Below are 25,075 nucleotides of genomic sequence, written 5' to 3' on the forward strand. Positions count from 1 at the left end.
CATACAAACTCACGTTGTATATACTTGTTCAAGCTGCTGGTTAAGTGTGAGGTTTTTGGTTTCTAAATATGTTGCCATTTCAGCCACCACAACTGCAGCACTCACACCATCTTTGTCCAAGACGGACGTTCCACACATGAAACCTGGGTAGTAAAATTGAATACATCAGTTAAAACGTAAAAATGTTTCACATTAACAGTAGCAAATGAATCAAATAATTAGTTTTTCCACCTTCTGTATTTTTGGCAGGCTGCACATATAATACAACATTCTCAAATCTACCTAATCCCTTAATTGTCATTAAATACTGAAAATTGCCTCAAAGACAGGCGTTTAACTCAGATTCTGAAAGGGTACAGTGGCTGCACATTTTTGGTCCAGCCGCATTCTTAATTACTAACCAAATAATGCTGCTAATTCAAGAAACTTTTTTTGCCTCACTTTTATTTGATTTGCTTTTTAAGATTCAAAACCTTTAACTATTTATTTTTCCCTTAATCAGCAACCAAACAATAATGAGATGCTAAGTGAGCTAACTTGTTCCAATAATTTTATTAAGTAAAAGTCAATAATTATTTATTTGTGTGGCTTGATTAAGGAACAAACAAACAAAATAAAACAAAAGATTTACCAGTTCTGAATCTTTAAAAGTAAGTCAATTAGAATTAAGGTAAGAGTAGAATGCTCCATTAGCATAAGCAATTAGTTAGCAATTTAAGAAAAATTGCTGGAACCAAAACCTGCAGCTACTAGCCAGAGAAATTCATATTACAATATTTTTTTTAAATAAGTGTTTGCATGGGTCTGGCATTCTTAATTTAAATCTCACACCTGGCTGTTGTTGGACTGCACATAGTCCATGCCTGCACAAGTTTTCTTCTGGGACACTTGTTTACTGTATCCAAAGACACACAGATTACGTTAACTAAAGACTCTAAACATATATATCTTGAGTTTTTTTTTTTTTTTTTAATTAAATTTTATTGTAATCATTCCATACAAATAGATCAATTTTTACAAAAGATAAGACTGAAAACAAGTCGCCCCCCACCCCTGAGAGAGAAAGCATGGCCAACAGAGTAAAATTTAAGGCTTGTAAACATACCTAAATTGATGAGGTTAATAGTTTAATGAGTTGCCTTGAAAGCTTGCATATTATAATCTTTTTAGTTAGCCAATAAAAGGTGTCATTTTGCTTGGCTTTTCTCAGAGTTTAATAGGGCAATAGAGATAGATGGAGAAGAAAAAGAAATGTGGAGATAATTGTTGCCTCGGTGCATTATGAGCTTATTCTAAGATATTATTGATTAGATCCTGCCAGGTTTTGAAAAAATTATGTACAGATCCTCTAACTGAATATTTGATTTTTTCCAATTTCAAATAGTATAAAACATTGGTACAAAATGATGTTAATTTGGTGCAGGCCCACAACATGTGACCCAGTGAGGCTGGGACTTGATTGCAGCGTTCGCAGGTTGGATCTTGCCCTGGAAACATTTTGGACAGTTTTAGGCGAGACAGATGTGCTCGATATATAATTTTGAGTTCAATAATTGTACGCTTTGTGCATATGGAGCGCGAGTGAAGTCTCTGCATTGCTATTTTTCCACTCCTTTTCTGATATATTGATTAAGAGATCTTTTTCCCATTGTCCTCTTGGATCTTTAAAAGGAAGGGACTGCAAGATAATTTTATATATTGCAGAGATGGTGTCTAAGTCCTTGAAACTGAGCAATATTTTTTCCGGCATGGAGGAGGGTGCAAGATGAGGAAAATTGGGCAGGTTCTGTTTAACAAAGTTCCTAATTTGAAGATAGTGAAAGAAATGTGTGGCTGGAAAGTTAAATTTGGAATGTAATTGTTCATAGGATGCAAAGATGGTGTCTATATAAAAGATCTCTAAGCAATTTAATCCCAAATCTTTTCCAGATATTAAAAACTGCATTATGTTTGCAAGGGTTGAAAAAGGTGTTTCTCTTGCACAGGTGCCACAGATAAAAGCTTCTCTATCTTAAAATATTTCTACATTGGTTCCATATTCGGAGTGAGTGAAGCACAATTGGGTTATTAGTATATTGCCGATAACTTGAATTTACTGGGGCACAAAGCAGGGAATATAAAGAAGTACTGCAGGACTTTACTTCTATTGCGGACCAAGCCTGTGTATGTTCATCTATTTGTGTCCAGGTTTTTATAGCTTGTATGTTTGCTGCCCAGTAATAAAACTGAAAGTTGGGTAGAGCCATGCCACCTTCTGCCTTAGGTTTTTGTAGGGTCGCTCTTTGGATAAGCAGATGTTTTGAGTTCCAAATAAATAAGGTTATTGTTGAATCTAATTGCTTAAAAAATATTTATTAATGAATATTGGAATGTTTTGAAATAAAAAAGTAGCTTAGGAAGAATATTCATCTTAACAACGTTAATTCTTCCAGCTAGAGTGAGATGAAGAGTCTTGCTTAATTTTTTCCATACAGACGGTGAAATTTTGTTGATAAAGGAGCTTTACGTTTACTTGTGATGTTTACCCCTAGGTATTTATACTGATCTGTGATGATAAAAGGGAAGGTGTCCAATCTAATATTGTATGCTTGAGAATTGCTCAATATGCTTGAGAAAGAGCACAACTTTTATTCAAATTAATTCTGAGACCAGAGATCTTTTGAAATTCTGTAAGTGCTGTTAAGACTGCAGGCACAGAATTTTGTGGGTCTGATATATACAGTATCATATCATCTGCATATAGTGAAATTTTCTGTTCCAGTCCTTCTCTGAAAATCCCCTTTATCTGATAAGAATTTCGACAGTGGACCGCCAGTGGTTCCATGACGACTGCAAATAGCAGTGGTGACAAGGGGCAGCCTTGTCTGGTACCACGTTCTAGTTTAAAGTAGTCTGAACAAATGTTGTTAATACAAACTGAAGCTTCTGAATTGGTATACAGTAGTTTGATCCATGCACAAATGTTAGGGCCAAACCCAAATTTCTCTAATGTAGTGAAAAGGTATTTCCACTCAATAATGTCAAATGCTTTTTCTGCATCCAATGATAATATTATTTCTGGGGTGTTTGACTTTGTTGGTGAGTATATTACATTAAACAGGCGTCGAAGATAAGTGTCGACCCTTGATAAATCCAGTTTGATCTTGTGATATTACCGAAGGCAGCACTTTCTTCATCCATCTAGCTATGATTTTTGAGAGTATCTTAACATCATTATTCAGAAGTGAAATTGGCCTATATGATGCATATTGTGATAAGTCCTTATTTTGTTTAGGAAAGATGGCGAAAAGTTTGAGGTAGAATTTGATTGTCTCTAGCTTCTGTAAATGTTGCTAATAGGAGGGGAGCTAGCTGAGTGGAGAATTTCTGCAGGGTAGCCATCAGGGCCTGCTGTTTTCCCACCTTGAAGTGACTTTATAGCATCTAGTAATTCTGATAGCGCCAGAGGTTTATCCAGTTCCTCTGCACTAAAAGTACCTATTTGTGGCATCTGTAATGTATCCAGAAATGCATTAGATTGTGTGTTGTCTTCTTTAAACTCAGTAGAATATAAGGATTTATAGTAGTCTCCGTTCGTGTTGGTGATTACCGGGATTATTGCATTGCGAACTTATTGCTTGTGGATATTTTGAGCTAAAAGCTTACTAGCTTTCTCTCTGTGTTCATAGTAATGATGCCTGGATTTATAAATTAGTTGTTCAGTTTCTTTAGTTGTCAAGAGGTTGAGTTCTGAATGCAGACCCTGCCTTTTCCTATGTACAGCCTTGCTTGGAATCTAAGAGTGGATTTAAAACACAATTAAAATCCCCAGCCATTAAAATTTTATGAGTGTTCACATTGGGAATGGATGTAAATACATTTTGCATGAATTCCTTATCGACGTTCGGTGCATAAACATTTATCAAAATCATTTTACAGTTAAATAAGTTGCCCATAACACATCACATATCTCCCTTCAGGATCAGATACTACATCTGATGCTACAAATGAGACTGTTCTACGTATGAGGATTCCCACACCTCTAGTTTTCTTTGTAAAGCCATAATGGAACATTTGGCCAGTCCAGTCCTTTTGCAGCCAGAACTGATCCTTGCTTAGTAAGTGGGTCTGAGACATTGATTCTGAATTTTTGATGTCATTTTGTAGTCTTAACTGGAAGTGAGACAGCTTTAACCTTAATTTCCTATTTCCCCACGGGTAATTGCCATGCAGCCTATTGTTACATTAGTAGTTATAAGGATTAAAAGAATAGATTAAACATAGCCTGCTCTCTTTCTCTCCCCCCCCCCATTTTGCCTCCATATATCTTGAGTTTCTAATGCAATCTACAAAGCAGATAGTTCCAGCCACTAATACCATATTGACCAAGATTTTCATCTGAATTACTACCAAATTCACATCGTACAAAGTTATAATAAAAATAAAGGACAGAAACTTGCAAATAGAAGCGCATGAAAAGTAAATACATTTAATGAGATGGAAAATATAAATAATTTAATTTATATAATGTAACGCACCATAATTCAGAATTCTACCTTCTTGTGTCAGGAGTACAAATATGATTCAGTTTTAACACACCGGAATTAACACCCACTTATTCTATAAACAAAAATCTACAACAACATTCAACAATGCACTGCCACACTTTAAAACACAGCATGCTTTTAGAAATTACAATAAGATAAAGTATGTTTCAAAGAAGAAAGTAACTTCTGAATAAATAAACAAATGATTTTCTTTGTTTATGCAGTAAATTATAGCATCAGTACACATGCATCAATTTTAACTTTAAGGAAAATGTAAAGCAAATAATGGAATTATAAAATGTATCTGGATCTGAAGCCAAAAAATACAGTTGACATGAGGTAAATTCAATTTTTCCACGTTGTTAATAGCATTGTATCAAAACATGGAAAATATAAAGTAGCAAAAATAAATACTTACCTATGGATTCCTCAAATGCAAACAGAATTTCCATCCCATTGTCTAACAGCTGTATGATACGATTTCCTATCCACTTAAAACCTGGTAAAGTTTCCTAAAGAAATAAAAGAGAGGGGGCAACTTTTAAATGTCACTATCCAATCTAGACTCTATACAGAAGTATTGCTAGACTTTTTTTTTTTATCAGTACACAATGGAAACCATTTGTACAAAATGCTTCTTTGCAGGTTCTTGAGGGTGTGCTGTGCATGTCTTTGTTTCTCCACAGCACACAGGTATATTCTTCACATCCACAACATGGAACAGATATCCAAAAATTCCTGTAACATTTGTTTCACTGTGGTGAAACACACTTCAAGTGTCAATCAAATATTTATTGCACACCGTAGCTCTGTGCCTATATGTGATGATGTTTGAAGTCTTTTAACAGTCCACTTCAGGGGAAGAATAAGGCCATACTTGCGTTCAGTCAATTAGACTGGCAGCACATCATTGTAGGAAGAAGAAAACCAGAATATGCAGAAAGTATTCAAGCTAATAAGATGAGACCTCATCCTCTATATAGAAGATACTCCAGTTAATAAGTTGAGTTATAATTTCTGAGAAAGACCATTCATCTGCTATAAAAACTTTATTGCCAACATAAGAACTTGTACATGACTAATTACATTAAAATGCATATAGAACAAACAACAAACTAATAAGGTGATATATATATTATGCTAAGCTTTACTTAAATTTTTGTTACAGCAAATGGGTTAAACAGCTTTCTTTTACCACCAAATAAAGTACACTTGTGAATAACCATGGTTTTGAAACTTAAACACATTTTATTTTCAATATAGACCTGTGCATACCTCAAACTGAAAGCCTTCTTTCTGAGCCATTGTATGCAAAATCTTTGAAGAGACTGTGGTTGCCAACATGTAAACCTTCTTGATATTTTTTTTTTCTGCATTTGCTTCTCTCCAACACAGTAGCATCCACCAGCCAAGCAGAGCTGCCAGTTCATTTCCAGTAAAAACTTTCCAGGTCCCACTGAAATTGTAAATTTGAATACTTATTTGACTGAACAATATAAATGACTAAAACACAATGGAAATACTTTATATAAAGTGTGTATCTATTAAGAAGCACAATTTAATAAAACTTTACTCTTGTTGGGTTATCATCTCCTTTCTACCATTTTTCCATTAGACGATGGGTCATCTTTTACTTTTCTCCATTAAGCACCTCTCTGTTCGTTGCTAAGTGCAGGTCTCTGTCTTTTTTCTTGCAATTTATCCATCATTCATCACTTCCTTGGTTTTCTGCTTGCTGTCTGTCCTTCCCCCTTTCATTCTTTGCATATACCCATACCCTCTCACCCTTGATTCTCTTTACTGATTTCATTAGAACTCCTTTTGTCTGCAGGGTTAACCACTCATATTGCTCTTTGGCACTTTATCTCTATAACGTCCTGATTTCTTCTCTACTGCTTGTATGTTTGGTCATCTCAGCAAATTATTTTTTCTGTGTAGTTGGTACCTTAAGAGGAAAATTCCTTACTAAATTCACAATTTTTTATTTAAATTATGCTTTTACTAAAAATCACTTACTGTAACAGCAGACCCCCGTGACCCTGTAGTTAGGATATAGCGGGTTGGATAATGGATGGATGGATGTAACAGTATATAATTATCTAGATATAACCTTATTTATACACATAGATCTCAATTTATATTATATTCCATTGCTTGTTCTGCCAAAATCAGTATAGTTTTGCTCCTAATGCATGATCAAACAATGGTTGCCAGTTTAATGAAATTAAGAATGTAAGCCATACACATACTTTGTTTTCTACTATTAAACACAGGTAAAATTCCGTTACAACAAATATCTTTACAACAAAATTTTCATTACAATGAAGTATTTTTATGGTCCCGACAGCTTCCCCATATGACACGAGCCTATAGAAATCTTGTTACTACGAAGTACATTCAGCAGATACTTTCATTATAACGAAGTGCACAAAAGACCTTGAAATGCCTGACTGAATCATCATCCACAGAGCAGTTAGTTCTGTGGCCGCAGCTCAGTTGTGTACAACGATCCACAAACAGAAACACTAATTTTTTTTTCTTTCTTCGAACTTTCCTCGTACTGTTTGTTTTTTTTTTTCTTGCGGTTTTCAGTGATACCTTTTAGTTATTGCTCGTCAACATCTGAAAAACATCCATTGGAATTTAACTCATTGTCACCCTCGGCAATGGCAGACACGAAAAAACAATAACAGTTCATATTAGGGGAAAAAAAAAAAACAAAACTTTTTGCAGTTCTCGATTGCGGCAAAAAGAAAAAAGACGTTGCCAGTGAATTTGGAATTTTGTTATCGCTATCGATGCTGTCAACTTTCTTGAAAGACAGAGCAAAAAAAGTAGAAAAATCTCGGGCTGCAAACGTATGTGAACTGCTGCATTTGAAGATGTTGAAAAGCCATTTTTATGTGGTACAGTGATTCTCGTTCAAGAAATATTCCTATTAATGCAGCACTCATTCAAGAGAATGTGAGGTTTGTAAACTCTCTTGGAACCTCCCCCAACTGGACAGCATGCCGAAGAGCATCCCGAAGTGCGATCTCCACGTCTGTACGGGGCAATAGCAGATATGCTGCATCTCTCTGTCAAAGTAAACAGTGTCATGCTTGGGTCACAGATTTGCACAGAAACACAGAAGATTGTAGAGACAGGAACTTTATTCAAACACTGCAAACAAACATGCTTCTTTTTCAAAAGTTTAAACCTGCTCCTTGACAAGATGGTGATGACAAATCCGTCTCACAATTAAAAGAATGCAAACATATCTTCCTCTTCAAAGGAGTGTGCGTCAGGAGCAGGGAAGGACAGAGACAGAGAAAGGCAAACAAACAATCCGCAACTGACAGGTGCTTTTGGACTTTTAAGTCTGCGAAGTACCGATTGGATCACGCGATAGATCAGCCGCAAGTACAGTAAGCCCAGCAGCAAAGGAGCAATGTGAAGGTAGTCTTTCAACGTCTTTTTTTTTTTTTTTAACCTGTTGGTGATGCAAGGCTAGGAGCATGTAAATTGTAAATGCAGATACTGTAGCAGAATTACTTGATCACTGACCTGGCCACGACTGCCTGACTGCTGTGTCAGTGTATAGCAGAGTGGCAGATCACGATACGATACATAACTGTACCGCTCCTGTTTCAAGCTGAATAAAGCTGGTTTTGTTAAAGTACTGAGACTGAGCCTCGTGTTTTGGGGTGCAAGACAGGGACTTGTAGCACGACCCCGATCTTTTATGATTTGCTTCTGTGGCGCTTCATTGCAGCGCTGTGAGCCTCCTATTGCACTGCCCCAGCAACGGACAAACAATCTTCCACAGACTCTGCAATCACGCTTCAGGACGCACTTCAGCGTGTCGTTCCCATTGGGTGGGGAGTCTCAAGAGTTCAGAAACCTCACGATATGAAGAAGAAATAATGATTCTGCTCCTGATTGACAACTGTGCAGCCCACAACATGCTTCCACATTTAGATAATGTTCGTGTTGAATTCCTCCCACCCAATTGCACAGCAGCACTTCAGCCATTGGATTTGGGCATCATTCGCACCCTGAAAGTGTATTATCGCAAGGAAATGCTGAGAAAAATTCTCGTCAGCATAACTTGTAGGCAGGAGGAGATTAAAATTAACGCGAAAGAAGCTACTGAAATGACTGCAAACGCCTGGGCGCAAGTTAAAGAAAACACTATAGTAACAAATACAGAATCTCATTACAACAAAATTTTCATTACAACGAAATATTTTTTAGGTCTCTGTGAGCTCGTTGTAACGGAATTTTACCTGTATATAAACCATCATATTTTAACAGAGGAAAACACTATCAAAAGCAGATGTATTTTTAGTTCAATTTGTGCACCTGCTGGGATGGCAACAGTGTATTCAAATGAGCCAATTCATGCTTTTAATTGATAACAACAGAGTTTCACTTTGACAGAGTCCAAGGACTGCCAAGCTCCTTCCATGTATTTACTAATAAAGCACAGTTAAGTGAAGGAGATTTCTTGCAGACATTGAAGGATAATTTTGGTATTTTTCAAGTCTAAGTTACTTCTTCACAATCATGGTATGCATTAATTTGCAACATAAAAAATTGTGTTCTAAAATGAAGCATATTTTATAAATTTAAAAAATATTTAGCCTGCTCTCATCATTTATAATAAAAGTGAACAATATCGTGGCCCCAATGTAAGAAATTAATTTAAAAAAAAAAAAAAATTAAAAACGAAACAAAAACTTTCTGAATACGTCCACTTTGATTGCAAACATGTCAATTTAAGAAAACATGCCTTACATGTTTCTAAAGCATGCTTGTTACAAAACAAATAAATTTTATCACTGGTTCTTGGTACTGTTTTCTCAAAGTAAGGATATGTTTCTTGCTTGTTTTTTTGTTTGTAGCAGCAACACTCCCCATCATCATGTTATAGTCTACTTATTATTTTTGCTTCTGCAATTCTGCTTCTTCATCAGTTATGTTCTGCCATGACTTATAACAACAGTCAGATGTATTCTCAAATCATATGACTATTTTTTTTACTAGATGGTGCCTACTTCCACAAGAGATTCACGCTGAGTGGCAGTGTGGTGGTGAACTGTGTACATTAAGAGTTTCATTGTACTTTATACAAATAATAAATCTGAACTGACTGCACTATACTGTATTTTTAATGAAAGCATCAAATTTTTAGAAATAAACTTGATCCATTAGGATTAAAAGTCAAGACGGAGGTAAAGAATTTAAGGGTAACTATTGACTCTGACCTGAATTTTAAAAATCACACATTAACTGGATTAATAGGACAGCATTTTTTTCATTTAAGAAATATAGCAAAAGTTAGGTCTCTTATTAATGCAAGATGCTGAGAAATTACTTCATGCTTTTGTTTTCAGTCCGCTAGATTACTGTAACACACTCCTCTCAGGACTACCCAAAAAAAGACATCAATTGATTGCAACTAGTGCAGAATGCAGCCAGAAGCTTAACTAGGAAAAGAAAATCCGAACAAATCTCTGCAGTTTTGATGTCACTACATTGGTTACCTGTGTCATTTAGAATTGACTTTAAAATACTGCTTATTGTTTACAATGCCTTAAATAATCTCGCTCCATCCTATATTTCAGAATGTGTTTCACCTTACACTCCAGATTGTAACCATAGATCTTTTAATTAGTGTCTGCTTATAATTCCAAGAGCTAAACTTATAAGAAGTGGTGAGGCGGCCTTCAGCTGTTATGCACCTAAAATCTGCAATAGCTTACCAATAGAAATTTGCCAGGTTAATACAGTGGAGCACTTTTAAAAAACTGCTAAAAACACATTATTTTAACATGGCTTTCTCATAGCTTCATTTTAGTTTAATCCTGATACTCTGTATATGCATTTAATTATCATCATCATTTATGGTGGCTTTGAAATCCATACTAACCCATACTTTCTCTGCTGTTCTTTTTTTCCGGTCTTCTGTGGTGGTGATCTGCACCACCACCACCCGATAAAAGTACCATGATGTCCCTATATTGATGGATTAAAGGCCAGAAGTCCACATGATCGTCCAAGTGAACCCTGAATACCATGAGGACTGATTGAGGTAATTTATGTTAGGTAGAATGCCTAGTGGGGGCTGGGTGGTCTCGTGGCCTCAGAACCCCTGCAGTTTTGTTTTCTCCAGCCGTCTGGAGTTTTTTTTTTCTGTCCTCCCTGGCCATTGAACCTTACTAATTAACATAGAATAAAAGTATTACCTAATTTTATTTTTTATATATTTTGTCTTTTTTCTCTTTCTTCATCCTGTAAAGCACATTGAGTTACATCATTTGTATGAAAATGTGCTATATAAATAAACATCGTTGTTTTTGAAGATCCAAATCACCTGCATATCACACTTACTTTAGTGTGATGTCATCAGCAAGCATGATTTAAAAGAAAAAAAAAAAACAGACAAGCATTATGAGTTGCTCTTGCTAAGGATATGGTAATAAAAGAACTGAAGGCAACATTTTTGATCAAGTAAACTCACTGACACCATTCAGTCCATAAATGTATGGGGTGAACATGCAAACCTAATGCAGACCCCTAGTGATGATAAGGTAGGACTAACAACTCTGCACTGCCACTTTTGCTTATGCTAAAATACCTGTACAAAACTTACCAAAACTTCAACCTGATTTAAACTAAATGTATGCCTATAATGTCTGTTATGTTCTTGTCACTTAACTTAAACTTCTTTTGCTAGATCACCGAAGCTCATATGTAAATTATCATACAGGCATTAGCCGGCAATATTACTGCTTTCCTAAAGTAAAAGAATGTAAGAAGCTTATTGTAGTCTAGTTTTCTAAAGAACAGAGACAGTAATTCACATCTGGGCATGAACATTGAATAATGTCAATAATGGCACTTAGTGAGGACTTTCTACGGTGAATTTATGCCCCTTAGGGCTGAAAGGGTGCCACAGAGAAAGATGAGTGACAAAGTGATATGCATAGCCAGACTTCTTTTAAAATGACAATCTCCCTGACTTTTTTGTTTTTTTCCTTTTTAAAAAGAAATGGATATGGTATTTTACAAAAACTGTGCAATCTCAAGACATTTTCCTTCTTAAAAAGTTATGGATACACTGTTATGCAGGAAGTGTGAAATCTCAAGAACTTTTTGGCCTAAAAAAAACTTAACAGAATATGTAAGTTTTAAACACATCAAAAGAAGGTTTGCTTTTTTTTATTTACAAAATGATTAATTTTAGAACTAATTTTATGTTGCAAATTACTATATATTATGATTGTGATGAAGTACTGTGCCTTCACCATGAAAATACCAAAAATATCCTTTTAACACATTACTCCAAATGGAATACTTTGCACCTGTCAGAATTCTACATCTGGTGGATTTGGAACATAAATAAAGAAACATAGTAATATAAATCTGGACTAATTTGTTGTGGCATATGATAAATTACTAGGTCACCCAAAAATAACTCAAGGTTCAGAGATATTCTAGCCTTGTTTCTATTTTGTTGTAGGAGATCATTTCTACACATGAAAAACATTCAGGTACATCTTGGAACTTAAATAACTTCAGGAAGTGGTAACATTTTTAATTTGTAACTACTGAGTTCAAGGCAGATATCACATTTTTGGTTATTAAATATTTTTGAATGAATGAGTCCTAGTCATAAATAACTGAGAGTGGAATATAATTATTTGTACGTAGAGTACATAAACTACATGTTGTCTATTAGCATTTTTCAAAATCTTGTAGCTAAAAACTGAGATCAAATAGGCTTATGATGGCTGAAACATCTTTCACAGACACCAGATTCCAACTCAGACGATATAAAATTGCATCAAATAATGAACTACTTCCAGGGCAGGATCCAACCTGCGAGCGCTGCAACCAAGCTCCTGCCTCACTGGGTCACGTGTTTTGGGCCTGCACTAAACTAACATCATTTTGGACAAAATTTTTTAAGTGCCTTTCAGACAGCCTTGGTATCACAATCCCTCCTAACCCATTAACAGCTGTGTTCGGTGTTCTTCCAGATGGACTTGAATCGGAGAAGGACAAGCAAACTGTGATTGCATTCACTACACTTTTGGCACGCAGACTTATTTTGTTAAATTGGAAGAATCCTAATTCTCCTCTTATAAGTCAGTGGGAAACCGATGTTTTATATTATTTGAAATTGGAAAAAATAAAATTTTCAGTTAGAGGATCTGTACAACATTTTTTCAAAACATGGCAGGATTTAATCAATATTATTTTAGAATACGAGAAATAACTATTATTGCATTTAACTCCCTTCTCCATCTCTTATTTACATAGATATTTACTTCTCCCTTTCTTTTGTTTAATGTTGCCTTATTAAAAAGCCTAAAGCAATTTTCCTTTAGCTAAGCTCTCCTTCTCAGGGGTGGGGTTTGATTAGTCTTCAAATTTGTTGGGTTATAAATTGATCTGTTTGTATGGAATGATTACAATGAAAATTAATAAAATAAAAATATAAAAAAAAAAAGTTAAAAAAAAAAAAATAATGAACTACTTGGTTGCTGGATGTTCACAGTGTATGTCAAACTGTTGTTCATTTTTATTTAAATCTAAGATTTTTGAAAAAAGTACTTGATTGGAGAGTTAAAATCTAGGTTGAAGTTTGAAGCTAAAATCTTTGGCAGCCGCAGTGTTGACAATGTATAGAACACATCATCAGGTTGCTTTGCCAGGAAGTGTCGGTGAATATTTTTATAATTGTAACCTGCAGATAACACAGCTATTAGGTTGTTTTAGTGTAGCTTATGGAGTACATGTTTATCGTCTACACTTAACAGGTTACAGAGTTGCATTTAGGAAGCTCTCTTATTCTTGTCTTTACCGTATTTCTAGAAGAGTACCTTTTTCCTTTCCCTGCTTGCGTTTTTTTTTTTTTTTTTTTTACTTTTTACAGCTACAAAGATAATTTAACTTAACTGGTACAACTACAAGTAGCAGAAGTTTTGGTGCTGCAGAGATTAATGCAAGCTGCTGATGTGACAGTGAGATCTCACCCACTTGTGCAACTGTGCTTACATTTTAGTAACTAGTACTAGGGATCTGTTTGACTGTCAGACACGTAAGAAATGAAATTAAACAAAATATACAAGGTAAAATAACCTTATCTTAAGGTAAACCTGAAACATTACATTAATCAGTACATATAACACGTTGCTGTGTTTTAAGAAAATGTTTATAAATGCTTTTTAAAATTTCAAAAATCTATACACCTTGCTCAATTTCAGGTATCTTAATGAAAACTGAGCACTCCCAGGATGTAATTTTCACAAAGACCATGTCTCCATAATTTTCACTGGGAGCAGAATTGTTTCATGAAGACTGACAAGTGGACAAACTAAGCATGTTCATGTCCCCTATGCTAAAAGCTAAGCATGGTCTGAAACAGAAATCAGGAAAGTAATCTGGGCAAATTGATCAATTAGTTTCAGCAATTTGAAGGCTGAATGCTTGAAATCAGAGGGAACATTAAGAAAATAAACCATGCAACCAGCAAAATCTTGATGTGAAAAAGGCTTTCAAACTTGGTTTTATTCATTTATTAAAATGAATTGTCCTTTTAACACTTGTCAGTATCTATAAATCAACAATTTGACAATGAATTTCTTTATGGCCATAAATTCGACACAAGGAAATACTTAAACTATCACTTCCAGAAAAGAAGAAAGAAAAATCTTAAATGTAAATATACACAAGAAGCCTATATATTTTTTTTTACTTTAGTAAAATGATAAAACAGTGGTTAAAACTATTACTTTACAGGATTCTTGGTTTAAATAGTGTCCCAGGATCTAACTGTATATGCTTTTCTCTACAAATTCAATTTTTTACAGTTTTCCCCAAAGATGTACATATTAGGTTAGCTGAAAAATATAAATTGGTCCTATACATATGTAGGTGTTTGCGGAAATGTGCTCTTCAACTGACTAGCATCATGTCATGCCCTGCAGTCCTGAACCGGTCAAACAGAATTGAAAAAGAATGGATAATTATTAATATACTTGTTTTGGTGTGCACTTCAAACACAATATTGCTTTCATGCACAGAAAATGACAAAGCATTACTTCCCTCAAAGAAAGAAAAAAGCTTTTTTTGTTTTTGTTTTGATTTTCGTCCCCCATGAGTTAGATAAATTCTCTTAACTAATTGCAAGCAAAATAGTGATAGCTTCAGTATACAGAGTCATGCAAATAACACTGAAAGTTGAAAAATTTCAAGGATTTGCTCATTCTGTAATTAAACATGCAGCTAATTTCTCACAATCACCCATTAATTATCTTTTTTGATTTCATGGCCATCTTGCCCACTTCCCGCAGGTTTCAACTAGTGCCAGTTTAAGAAACAGTTTATTCTTAAAGTTGCTTATGATTTTTTTGCAAATAATAAGAAATATAAAAAAAAGTAAATGAAGGCATGTGCAAAAATGGAAAAGGCACCATTTCAAACCCAGAAACAATTTTTTTTTCCTTAATCAAAGTCCTTTATTAATATACCATATAATTACAGGGGTAAATCAACAACCATCCTTAAATAACATTTGAACATCAGGCAAATAGCACTGCAGTTGGCTAAATGAGTTTAATTTTTAAATTTCTAAAGAATTTTAGGAAATATAGAAGATGAATTGAAAAACAAACCAACCTATCAGTCACCATGCAAGTTTCTGTAAAGAAAATTATTTTTTCATTAATTTAGCAATATATACAAAAAAAATGCTTTTATATAAAGTGATTGGCATTTCCACACTGGACTGGTCCAATAAAAATAAACAGTAAATGGCATTTTTATTATTTTGTGAAAGGAGGTTAGCATGAGAAAGGGCACCTGATTTGAAAATTTCTACTCCAATACTCCCATGATGATAAACAATAATGAGAACTATAAAGCACAGTCAGGACACGGTCCATAGTATGATATGAGCATCCCCATCTGCCACATTAAATAAAGTTGACAGAAACTAGCTGAACAATAAACAGTCGAAACCCAATGTATGATGGTCCTAGACTTGATGCAATATTGGGAGGTTGGTTTGATGGCAAGGAAGATGGAGAGGTAGTGAGCAAGAGGTTTTAAGATTATAAAGACTGAGACTTGGAATACAGACAGTATGACATGAAAGTTAAAAACTGGTTATATATTTGGATATTTGTACTTTAATTCTTCAAAACTCATAAAAAATACATAAACTTCACATACTTTTTGGAAGAATCCTAGATCCATGGAAAAATCTCTTTGAATCAGCATAGACAGAGTCTAACCAATTAACTAGAGGTAGCCTGAAAAGTTTTCCTTCCCATTGTCTTTATTTGACTAGTTTCTTCTTATCTGAATTACACAAAAATTGTTTTTTTTTTTTTAAAAACACACCTTTTTGCTTGGAATACATGAAAGGTACCAATAAATATCACTGCTGATGCTAACAACATGAGTTTGAAAAAAAAAAAAAAAGAACAAATCTGCACAGCAGTGCAAAACTATCATATGCTGAATTGAAATATATGCACAAACTTACTTCTCCAGCTGCTCTGCCACTGCCAGGCGATCAGCATCAGGGTCGGTTGCCAGTACTACCCGAGCTCCCTCTTCCTCAGCTAATCTAAGTGAAAGGCCCTGAACAACACGAAAAAACAAAAGCTTATCATATTCAAGTAGACACTCTGTGTGACCGATTAAAGCATTCTCCTTGATTTGTTAATTGATTATGCCTTTTTGTTCCATAATGCATAGTGAACATGAACAAGGCAGCTTTATTTAAACAACAGCAGTTTTGAAAAAAAATGATAGATAATATGGTTTAGCACAGTGTTTCTTATCCATTGGAAGTGGGTCGTGCACTGGGTTGCAGCACCTTACTAACTCCAACAATTAGAAAGTAACTTCTGCAATAACCACTTAAGCCTCAAAAGGGTTTGACATCTTCGGTGCTCATTTGTTTGTTCATAACACAATAACAACAGTATGGGTCAGATTACCAATGATATCCATACACAGGAAAGTTAAACTTCTAATAATAAACTGATGCAAAAACAACAACTGAATCTAAATATTAGCAGAATAAAAGAGCTCCGCCACTGGTGACCTGAGGAGAATGAGGGGAGTGGAGACATGTGCCTATTGACATTAATGTGATTGGTATTGAAAGATCAACTAACTTTAAGTTCTTAAGGTGCCTGGATGGAAACAGAATTTGAAACTAAAGGAAGGATAAAGGACAAGTAGCAGTGAATGTAAAAAATAATTTAACAGAAGATCCTTGAACTACTATTGGAGGGCAATAAGTGGGTCATTAGAATATGATTAAGACTCATGTCAGCATCTGTGTAACCATTCAGTACTGTTAACTTGTGTTCTCTGGGTGTTTCTTGTTTTATGTGAGACATATTTTTCTAGTATAAACTATTGCATATTTGCATTTATTGCAATTGTTTTTTCTTTGTAACCTGTGTGTAACCTGGAAATGTACAATATTTGAATAGTCAATGTATTTTCGATTTTTCAGCGTTAAGTTCAGAAACAAATAAGCTTTTATTTTAATGTAAAACATAAAGACAATAACCTGAAAAAAATGAATGTGAAAGTATACGTACACTTTTTACCTTTACAAGGTAAAGCAAGGGAAAAAAATAAATCAGTTTTTATAGATCCAATAGGTTTGAAGGCATTAAGAAAAAGGTAAATACACCTGAGTCTATACACTTTGTGACTGGTAATTTATCAACTGTAATGCAATGCTTTCAGGATACGTATCTACAAAACATTGAATTCAAAGTGCTAATTTCCAGTTTGTCCACATAAGATAAATAAAGCTATTTCTCACATTACATTCCTTAATACAATATATTGTTATAGTCTAAATGAAACAATACTGTTTTAAGATGTAGACCTTATATATTTGATAAAACACTGTTACATGGAAGAAAACCAAATTCTCACCAAAACACATTCACCTTCCTCAGGATTGGGGCACTTGACTGTAGAGAACTCAGGGTCTGGATCCTTCTGCTCTGGAACTGGAATTGGAAAAGGAAATCCAAAAGCTCTGAACGCCTGCTGCACATAATTGTGCCCAACTCCATGAAAAGCAGTGTGTACAAATTTCAATTTTGTAACTGTGTTCAGATCTCTGAAAAAAAAAAATTATAGTAGAAGTAGTAGTAGTACAAAATAACAGGAATAATAAAACTGCAAGTAAATCAAAAATCATATAGAAATTGCTGAAGTCACCACCGAGACCACTATATAAAAATGGATATATTATAAAATAGGAAGAACAACAGAACAAGTAACTGTAGTTAAACCAAAAATCCTTAACATTCATATAGTATTTATTGAGGTCACCACTGAGACCACTATATAAAATATTGTGTGTGGGATGCCATGAGAGGACTGGCATCCCAGCCAGAACTGAACAGAGATCCTTACCCCACCTGGGATGCCTATGACATGGAAGGTCAGGGAAAGACAGTTTGCACAGGGCACTGTCACCCCCAAAATGCTAGATGGCAGCCGCCATTGCTTATAGTACCACCACAGATTCCCACACAGCACACTTGGAACTGGAGTTCATTGGCTCAGCCCTGTTGTGTTCCGTGGGTGCCACCAGAGAGTGCTGAAGTCCAGCCTCACCCAGAAATACTCCAGGGTGTCACATAAAAGGAGCTCCCCTTTGCTGTTTGGGGAGACAGACTTGGAAGTAGGAAGACAAAGCTTGCCACCAGAGATGGGGGAAGAGAGAGAGAGAGAGTGTTGAGTGGAGTTTATGTTGTGGGAAACGTTTGATTGTAAAGAGTTTCACACAATTGAGCCCTTTGCGTTCATAGCAAACTTGTTTCCAAGCCTTTGTGTCGAGAGTTTGGGCAGGTGTGGCACCCACTGGGGACCACAATGGATATAAAAAAAACTAACTTTCAAACCTGAGACATACTGTTTATGAACAATTATTTACATTAGACATAAAATGTATAAAAAAAATAACAATGACTGTACCTATGAAAGCAAATTTTCTTTAAATCTTCCATGTAGCTTTTGCAGATGTCATCAAATGGATCTTTTGCCAGACTACAGTAATCTGGTAAACTTTCATGCCATGATTCACTCCATGGTTCCACATTTTCTTCTATATATTTTAGAATTTCTTTGTCATGAGGGGCTGTTATTTGAGCTCCATTTTCCCAGTATACCTAGAAAAGTAATATGAATCAATTTAGCATAGAAATGATATTAATGTAATACTGTGTTTTATAGGTTCAATAAATCATCACCAATGTACCCTACTTTCTTAAAAAAACAATGTACACATTTGATTATAATTAACACCAGTTTGATTAATTTATACAGATATAATTAACTGAAACATTTTTCAAATTTTCCATTGGTTTTCTAGCTCTAATTAACAAAATCCCAAAATCATATAAATAACAGTAATTCACCTCAATAAAAGGACACGTTTTATGTGGTTGCTAAGGTTGCTATGTCTCTGTTAAAAATGCAATGCAATTTATTACTACTATGTCTTTGATACACCATCTGCTAGAATAAAAAATACAATGCCTTTAGTTACTACATGTATTAGAAAACATTCTCAAAAGGTACACTGCAAGCCATAAAACTGAATACATTGAGATCTATGTTGATTGCTTAGATTTTATCCCTTCTTAGACAGGACAGCTAGTGAAAAAAAATAACAAAAAGTAGTCTAAAAAAGATAATTTAATAACACTGACATCAAAATCTTCTTGTACCCAAGAAAAATAGATTTTAGCATTCTCCATTAGAGTTAATTAACAATTTGCTTAACTTCTAAAGCAGGAGAGAGTAATTATAGATTCTCAAGTCTATGGAAAATTAATTTAAATAGTTCTTCAAAAAATCTTCTGTACTGTCTGAAGATTTATGGTTGTCATATATCCTAGACTTTTTGCAGTGGAGCGGCTGCTGCTTCACCACCTGAGGCCACAGGTCCGCCACGCCCTCGACCCTCTGCAGTTCACATACCAGGAGAAGGTGGGAGCGGAGTATGCCATCATCTGCATGCTACACTGATCCCTCTCCCACTTGGACAGAGGCAGTGGGGCAGTAAGAATTATGTTTCTGGACTTCTCTAGCACCTTTAACACCATCCAACCTCGGCTCCTTAGTGACAAGCTGACAGAGATGGGAGTAGATTCCTACCTATGGATCATGGACTATCTTACAGATAGACCTCAGCATGTGCGTCTCGGGAACTGAATGTCTGACATTGTGGTCAGCAGCACAGGAGCGCCGCAGGGGACTGTGCTTTCTCCGGTCCTGTTCAGCCTATATACATCGGACTTCCAATACAACTCGGAGTCCTGCCACGTGCAAAAGTTCGCTGACGACACCGCTATCGTGGGCTGCATCAGGAGTGGGCAGGAGGAGGAGTATAGGAACCTAATAAGGACTTTGTTAAATGGAGCGACTCAAACCACCTACACCTGAACACCAGCAAAACCAAGGAGCTGGTGGTGGATTTTAAGAGGCCCAGCCCCCTCCCGGATCCTGTGATTATCAGAGGTGACTGTGTGCAGAGGGTACAGACCTATGAATACCTGGGAGTGCAGCTGGATGATAAATTGGACTGGGCTGCCAATACTGATGCTCTGTGGAAGAGAGGACAGAGCCAACTATACTTCCTTAGAAGGCTGGTGTCTTTCAACATCTGCAATAAGATGCTGCAAATGTTCTATCAGACGGTTGTGGCAAGCGCCATCTTCTATGTGGTGGTGTGCTGGGGAGGCAGCATAAAGAAGAGGGACACCTCACGCTTGGTGAGGAAGGCGGGCTGTATTGTAGGCACGGAGCTGGACAGTTTGACATCTGTGGCAGAGCGATGGGTGCTGAGCAGGCTCTTGTCAATCATGGAGAATCCACTACATCCACTGAACAGTATCATCTCCAGACAGAGGAGCAGCTTCAGCGACAGACTGTTGTCACTATCCTACTCCACTGACAGACTGAGGAGATTGTTCCTCCCCCACACTATGCGACTCTTCAATTCCACCTGGGGGGGTAAACATTAACACTATATAAGACCATTGTCTATTATACCTGCCTCGCACCCTCCACCTTGCTTTTTTTTTTTTTTTTTTAAATATATATATATATATATATATATATAATGTTCGAGAGTCAGTCATGTGCACACAGGAGCAAGTCAGCTAGCACTCATAATAATTTGTGTGTTATGAACACACACACAGTCACTTTGACAACAAGCAGTTTTCATTGCAAAGCTGTCAATTGTACTTCAGTCTGGAAAAATTTAGTGTCTGCAGTACCATTGATTTCATCTGTTAATATATGTGGTGGCACAATATTTTGAGAGGTTTCCCTCAGTTGTGGCAGACTTACTGGCTGTGACTAGCAGAATTATCAGCTTTTACATCACCTCTGCCACCCTCAGCTTCCTTTTATCATCCTTTAAGTTTGTCTGCTTCCATATTAGAGCCATTTGGGTATAAATGATCTGCTTTATCTACAACTTGCAACTAATTTAAATCACGCCCACTCCATCTTATCTGTGGTTTTCACAGTAATTCTTTTTCCTATTATACTGTCTATAAAATGTATAATAGCTTAATATTTTGGAGCTTACACAGCATTTTATGAACCGATAATTTCATGAGGAAAACAAAGAAGTGCTTTGGCATATACAGTAGAATAAATCTCCCCGCAACGGCAAACAGGATGGGATGGAGCGACGAACTCTGAGCCACCCACATCTAACTATGCAAACGCAGATAATGACACATGGCCATGTCAAAATATCCGATTAACTGCAAAAAGCCTTTGCTGACAACCCCACTGAGTAGCAACATTTCTTAATCTATCATTGTATAGACCGTCTGTGGGATTTGATATACCGGTAATTGCCAGTTATCAGGATCTCCTTCTCAGTGATGTAGGTTTGGTTGATGTAGTCTCAGCCTACCCAGCCGCATGCTTGTTTTGCATGCAGAGCAAAAAAATCCTGCTTTGGTATTTGAGTATGGTATTAGAGAGTTTACCGTAAACACTGTCACCCTTTTGGTCAAAATGTTCCCGAATTAAGCTACATTTAGCATGCTTCACTTTCACTGAAGTAATTTATTTTGATTATGAATGTAAAACAATATAATTAAATGCTGCTATCAGAATAATTTTAAAGGTACAATAGGTCACAAAGTAAGTCTGTATCAGGTGTTCTAATGCAGCAAGGCCATTATATTTTCCAATGCTAAGTTAACAGTACATACAATAATATCCAGTTTAAAAATCTTTATGCAAGTTAATTGAACATTGATTAATTGTTAGAATATCTAATACAGTTAAAGGATTTATTTACAAAATTCATCCAATGTGTAAAATCACTTTGACATGGTGTACAAAACCTTCTTGTGTGAAGTTGTGAACTAGTTTCACATATTTTCCAGAAGTGCATTAACAGACTGTGTCTTTAAAAATTATGAGTTCAATCACATACCATGCAGTATGTATGCATCTCTCTCCAGATTAAATGCAGCTTTCCTGAGAATTCTGGATATTTTACATTTTAAATAGGCTCTTTTCTAGCCCCATTTTACAAACTAACTTACTTTACTTTTGTAAATAATTTTGTTAATCTGTACTGTATGTACAGTAATTTAATGTAACTTAAATTTTAACACCTTCCAACGGTTTTCACTTTGGAATACATATAAATGGGCATTACTCCCAAACACTTTCATAATCTCCTAAATAGTGTGGTTCTCATTTAAGACGGTAACAAATTGTATTTCTAGTATTTTTGTTCTTTTTGTTTTGTATGTCATGCCTAACTTGTTTAGTCTCAGAAATACCATCAACCTGCATGTCTTTGAGATGTGGGTGGAAGTAATAGCACAATAAGGACAACAAAAACTTGCAAACTCCCTCCAAACATAGTGGCTGGAATTTATAAATTCTTGTAGATTTTTGGTTCTGTATGTAAAAAGCAATATCAGAAGCATTTACTGTACTTCTTTTTAAAGCATCTTTCAAAGATCCTTAAATGTACTCCTCATTCCTCATACTAAATTATCATTACAATTGTTTTTTCTATCCACAACAATTCCTGAAACCAAATTAATTTTACTAATATATTAGCTTCTTCTCCTCGCCAACCTTTGGAGCAGCACCCTGCTATCATTTTTAATATATATATTCATATGTATACTTACTTTTATTCTATGTTAATTAGTGTTCCCTTATTTTAATTATTATTTATTTTGTCTTTTTTCTCTTTCTTCATCATGTAAAACACTTTGAGCTACACTGTTTGTATGAAAATGTGCTATATAAATAAATGTTGTTGTTGTTGTATAAATATTAGGACATTACTTGCATTCAGATTTTCTTACATAAAAAGGAGTTTTATTCAACATACCTTGTACCCATTATCCTCTTTAGGATTATGGGATGCAGTGATCATTACACCACCAATAGCCCTGAGTTTCTTCACGGCATAGGGCTGTAAAAAAATACATTTTCATTAAAAGCAACACTATTGATGAGGACAAAAGAATCACAAAAAGATATTGAATAAAGTATTACTTACATGAGATGATCAAATTTAACTGGGTCAGCTATTTTCACTTTGTATTGGCAATGTAAGATTATATGAATTGAAGATGTAAATCACATGTCAATTGATCTACTCTGCCAAAATCATTTGCACAGACAGTAATGACAAAAAAATGTACTGCATTCTAATTATTTTCCTAAACTGCCCAAACAGTTAAACACAGTCACTTGCTTATACAAGAAAAGAACTAATAGATAATAACATGTAAATTCTGTAATAATATTAATAATAATGCTGCATTTTTTAGAGCGCCTTAAATCAGCAATACCAACAGTTCAAATTTATATTTTCTAAGGCAATACTACCAAGAAAATGGACTTGGTTAAGGTTGCATGAAAAGTTAGGGCATTTTATTTACAAATTAAACTAGCATGCTAGTTTCCTCATGTTCATATGAAATTAAATTAATGACCCTAGATACATAGTGCATTTGTTCAGATAATTACCCACTCTATTTCTGAACTATAAGGACGTCAACAGTAATTTATGGTATAGATTATAATTACGTTTTGTTCATCCAGGTGCTAATTACTGGTTCCATTCCAATATGGTTAAATGACACAATGGAAATGCATTAATACGTGGGATTGTTTAATGTGAGGTTGTGATGTGGGCATCTTCTTAATAAACTTATACAGGTTATCATTAATGCATTTACTTCTACCCCCGTCCACCACAGGTTTTCCAATGCGATTATTAGATCAGTAATTTTGGAACAGCAAATGACACTTATTGCGGATGAAAGAGTTGTACCTATTTGTCGTATAAAGAAGGGGGAGACAAACAGCAGAGTATCTGCACCCGTTGTGACCCATGCCTGTGAAATGCCTAGTTTAAAAGTTTAGAGAAAAGTAGAGATATAGTTTTTTAGTCATTTTAAATGCAGTTTTCCTGCATTAAATTGATTTCCTGGATTGTCATCAAGTAATTGGAAACTAGCATGACAGCACAGAATGACAAATAGGTGGCAGTTCGAACACAGAAATTCCCTTCCATCACATTAAATAGAATACTGATAATAAGCATAAGGCCACAGCAAATTTATACACATAATAATAATCTAAGTTTTATATAGTCAAATTTGTAATACATTACTGAAAAGTGTTGCTTATTTTGTTATATATATTTGAAAAAAATGATATTTTTAATATATAAACACAGGCTCCTTGCTATAAACTAAGAATTTTTTTCATCCCAGTCATTCAATACCTTGCATCAAATCTAATTTTTCAATGTATACCAGCATTAACCCTGGAACCAAAAAAAAAAAAAAAAAAAAATCCATCCATAATTTTGCAATCAATCAATCCATAATTTTGCAGGTCCTAACCTACTGATATTTCCAGTGTATAAACAAGCAAGCAGTGTGAGACCCTAACAAAGCTGAACTTTTGGCTGATTCAACATTTCCTGCTGCTTTGTTGCAAGCATGCAAGACAATTTATTAGCTTTTTGGCTTTCTGTTTTTTTTCTTCTGTCTCTGGAAGATGCATAATTAAATGCATGAAGACAAATTTCCTCACTATCTTTAGTGCCCACTGTGGTCTAATTCAACAGCTTAACTGAAAGGAATACATCATCTGTAATCAGGCAATACAATGCAAACACTACGTGCTGACAAGGAGGAAATGTGTGTGCTTATTACTTTTTGAAATCCACAAAACACAAAAAGAGTACCCCTCCCCTCTATGGGCTACCTATGGACAAGAAACACATAATATGGAGTACTGTTAAATCGGCAAAATTTATCACAGCATTTTTCACAGTAAATTTACCGAGATTGGCAGTGACCTTGTTCACCAAATTTTTCACAGAAAATATGCTGTTAGGCAGGCTTAGGCAAACTGTTCTCCCCACCCATGAGCGCCACAATGTTTTGCAAGGCCACACATCACAGAGCAGTAGCAGCTAATGTTAA

The 25,075-nt window shown here is 35.3% G+C and overlaps 1 protein-coding gene across 1 annotated transcript in view; it reads right to left on the reverse strand.

Annotated features, from left to right (window-relative positions):
- Positions 1 to 25,075, reverse strand: part of pgm2l1 (phosphoglucomutase 2-like 1) — an 81,379-nt gene that overhangs the window by 11,210 nt on the left and 45,094 nt on the right. The window contains exons 5-11 of the mRNA XM_028799389.2: positions 22,960 to 23,043; positions 18,543 to 18,736; positions 17,490 to 17,679; positions 16,069 to 16,166; positions 5,802 to 5,982; positions 4,945 to 5,038; positions 14 to 143 (exon numbers count right to left, since the gene is read on the reverse strand). Of these exons, the coding sequence (XP_028655222.1) occupies positions 14 to 143; positions 4,945 to 5,038; positions 5,802 to 5,982; positions 16,069 to 16,166; positions 17,490 to 17,679; positions 18,543 to 18,736; positions 22,960 to 23,043 (971 nt within the window). The remainder of the gene's footprint in view (positions 1 to 13; positions 144 to 4,944; positions 5,039 to 5,801; positions 5,983 to 16,068; positions 16,167 to 17,489; positions 17,680 to 18,542; positions 18,737 to 22,959; positions 23,044 to 25,075) is intronic.

The sequence above is a fragment of the Erpetoichthys calabaricus genome, chromosome 4, assembly GCF_900747795.2.
Source record: "Erpetoichthys calabaricus chromosome 4, fErpCal1.3, whole genome shotgun sequence".
Taxonomy (NCBI): Eukaryota; Metazoa; Chordata; class Cladistia; order Polypteriformes; family Polypteridae; genus Erpetoichthys; species Erpetoichthys calabaricus.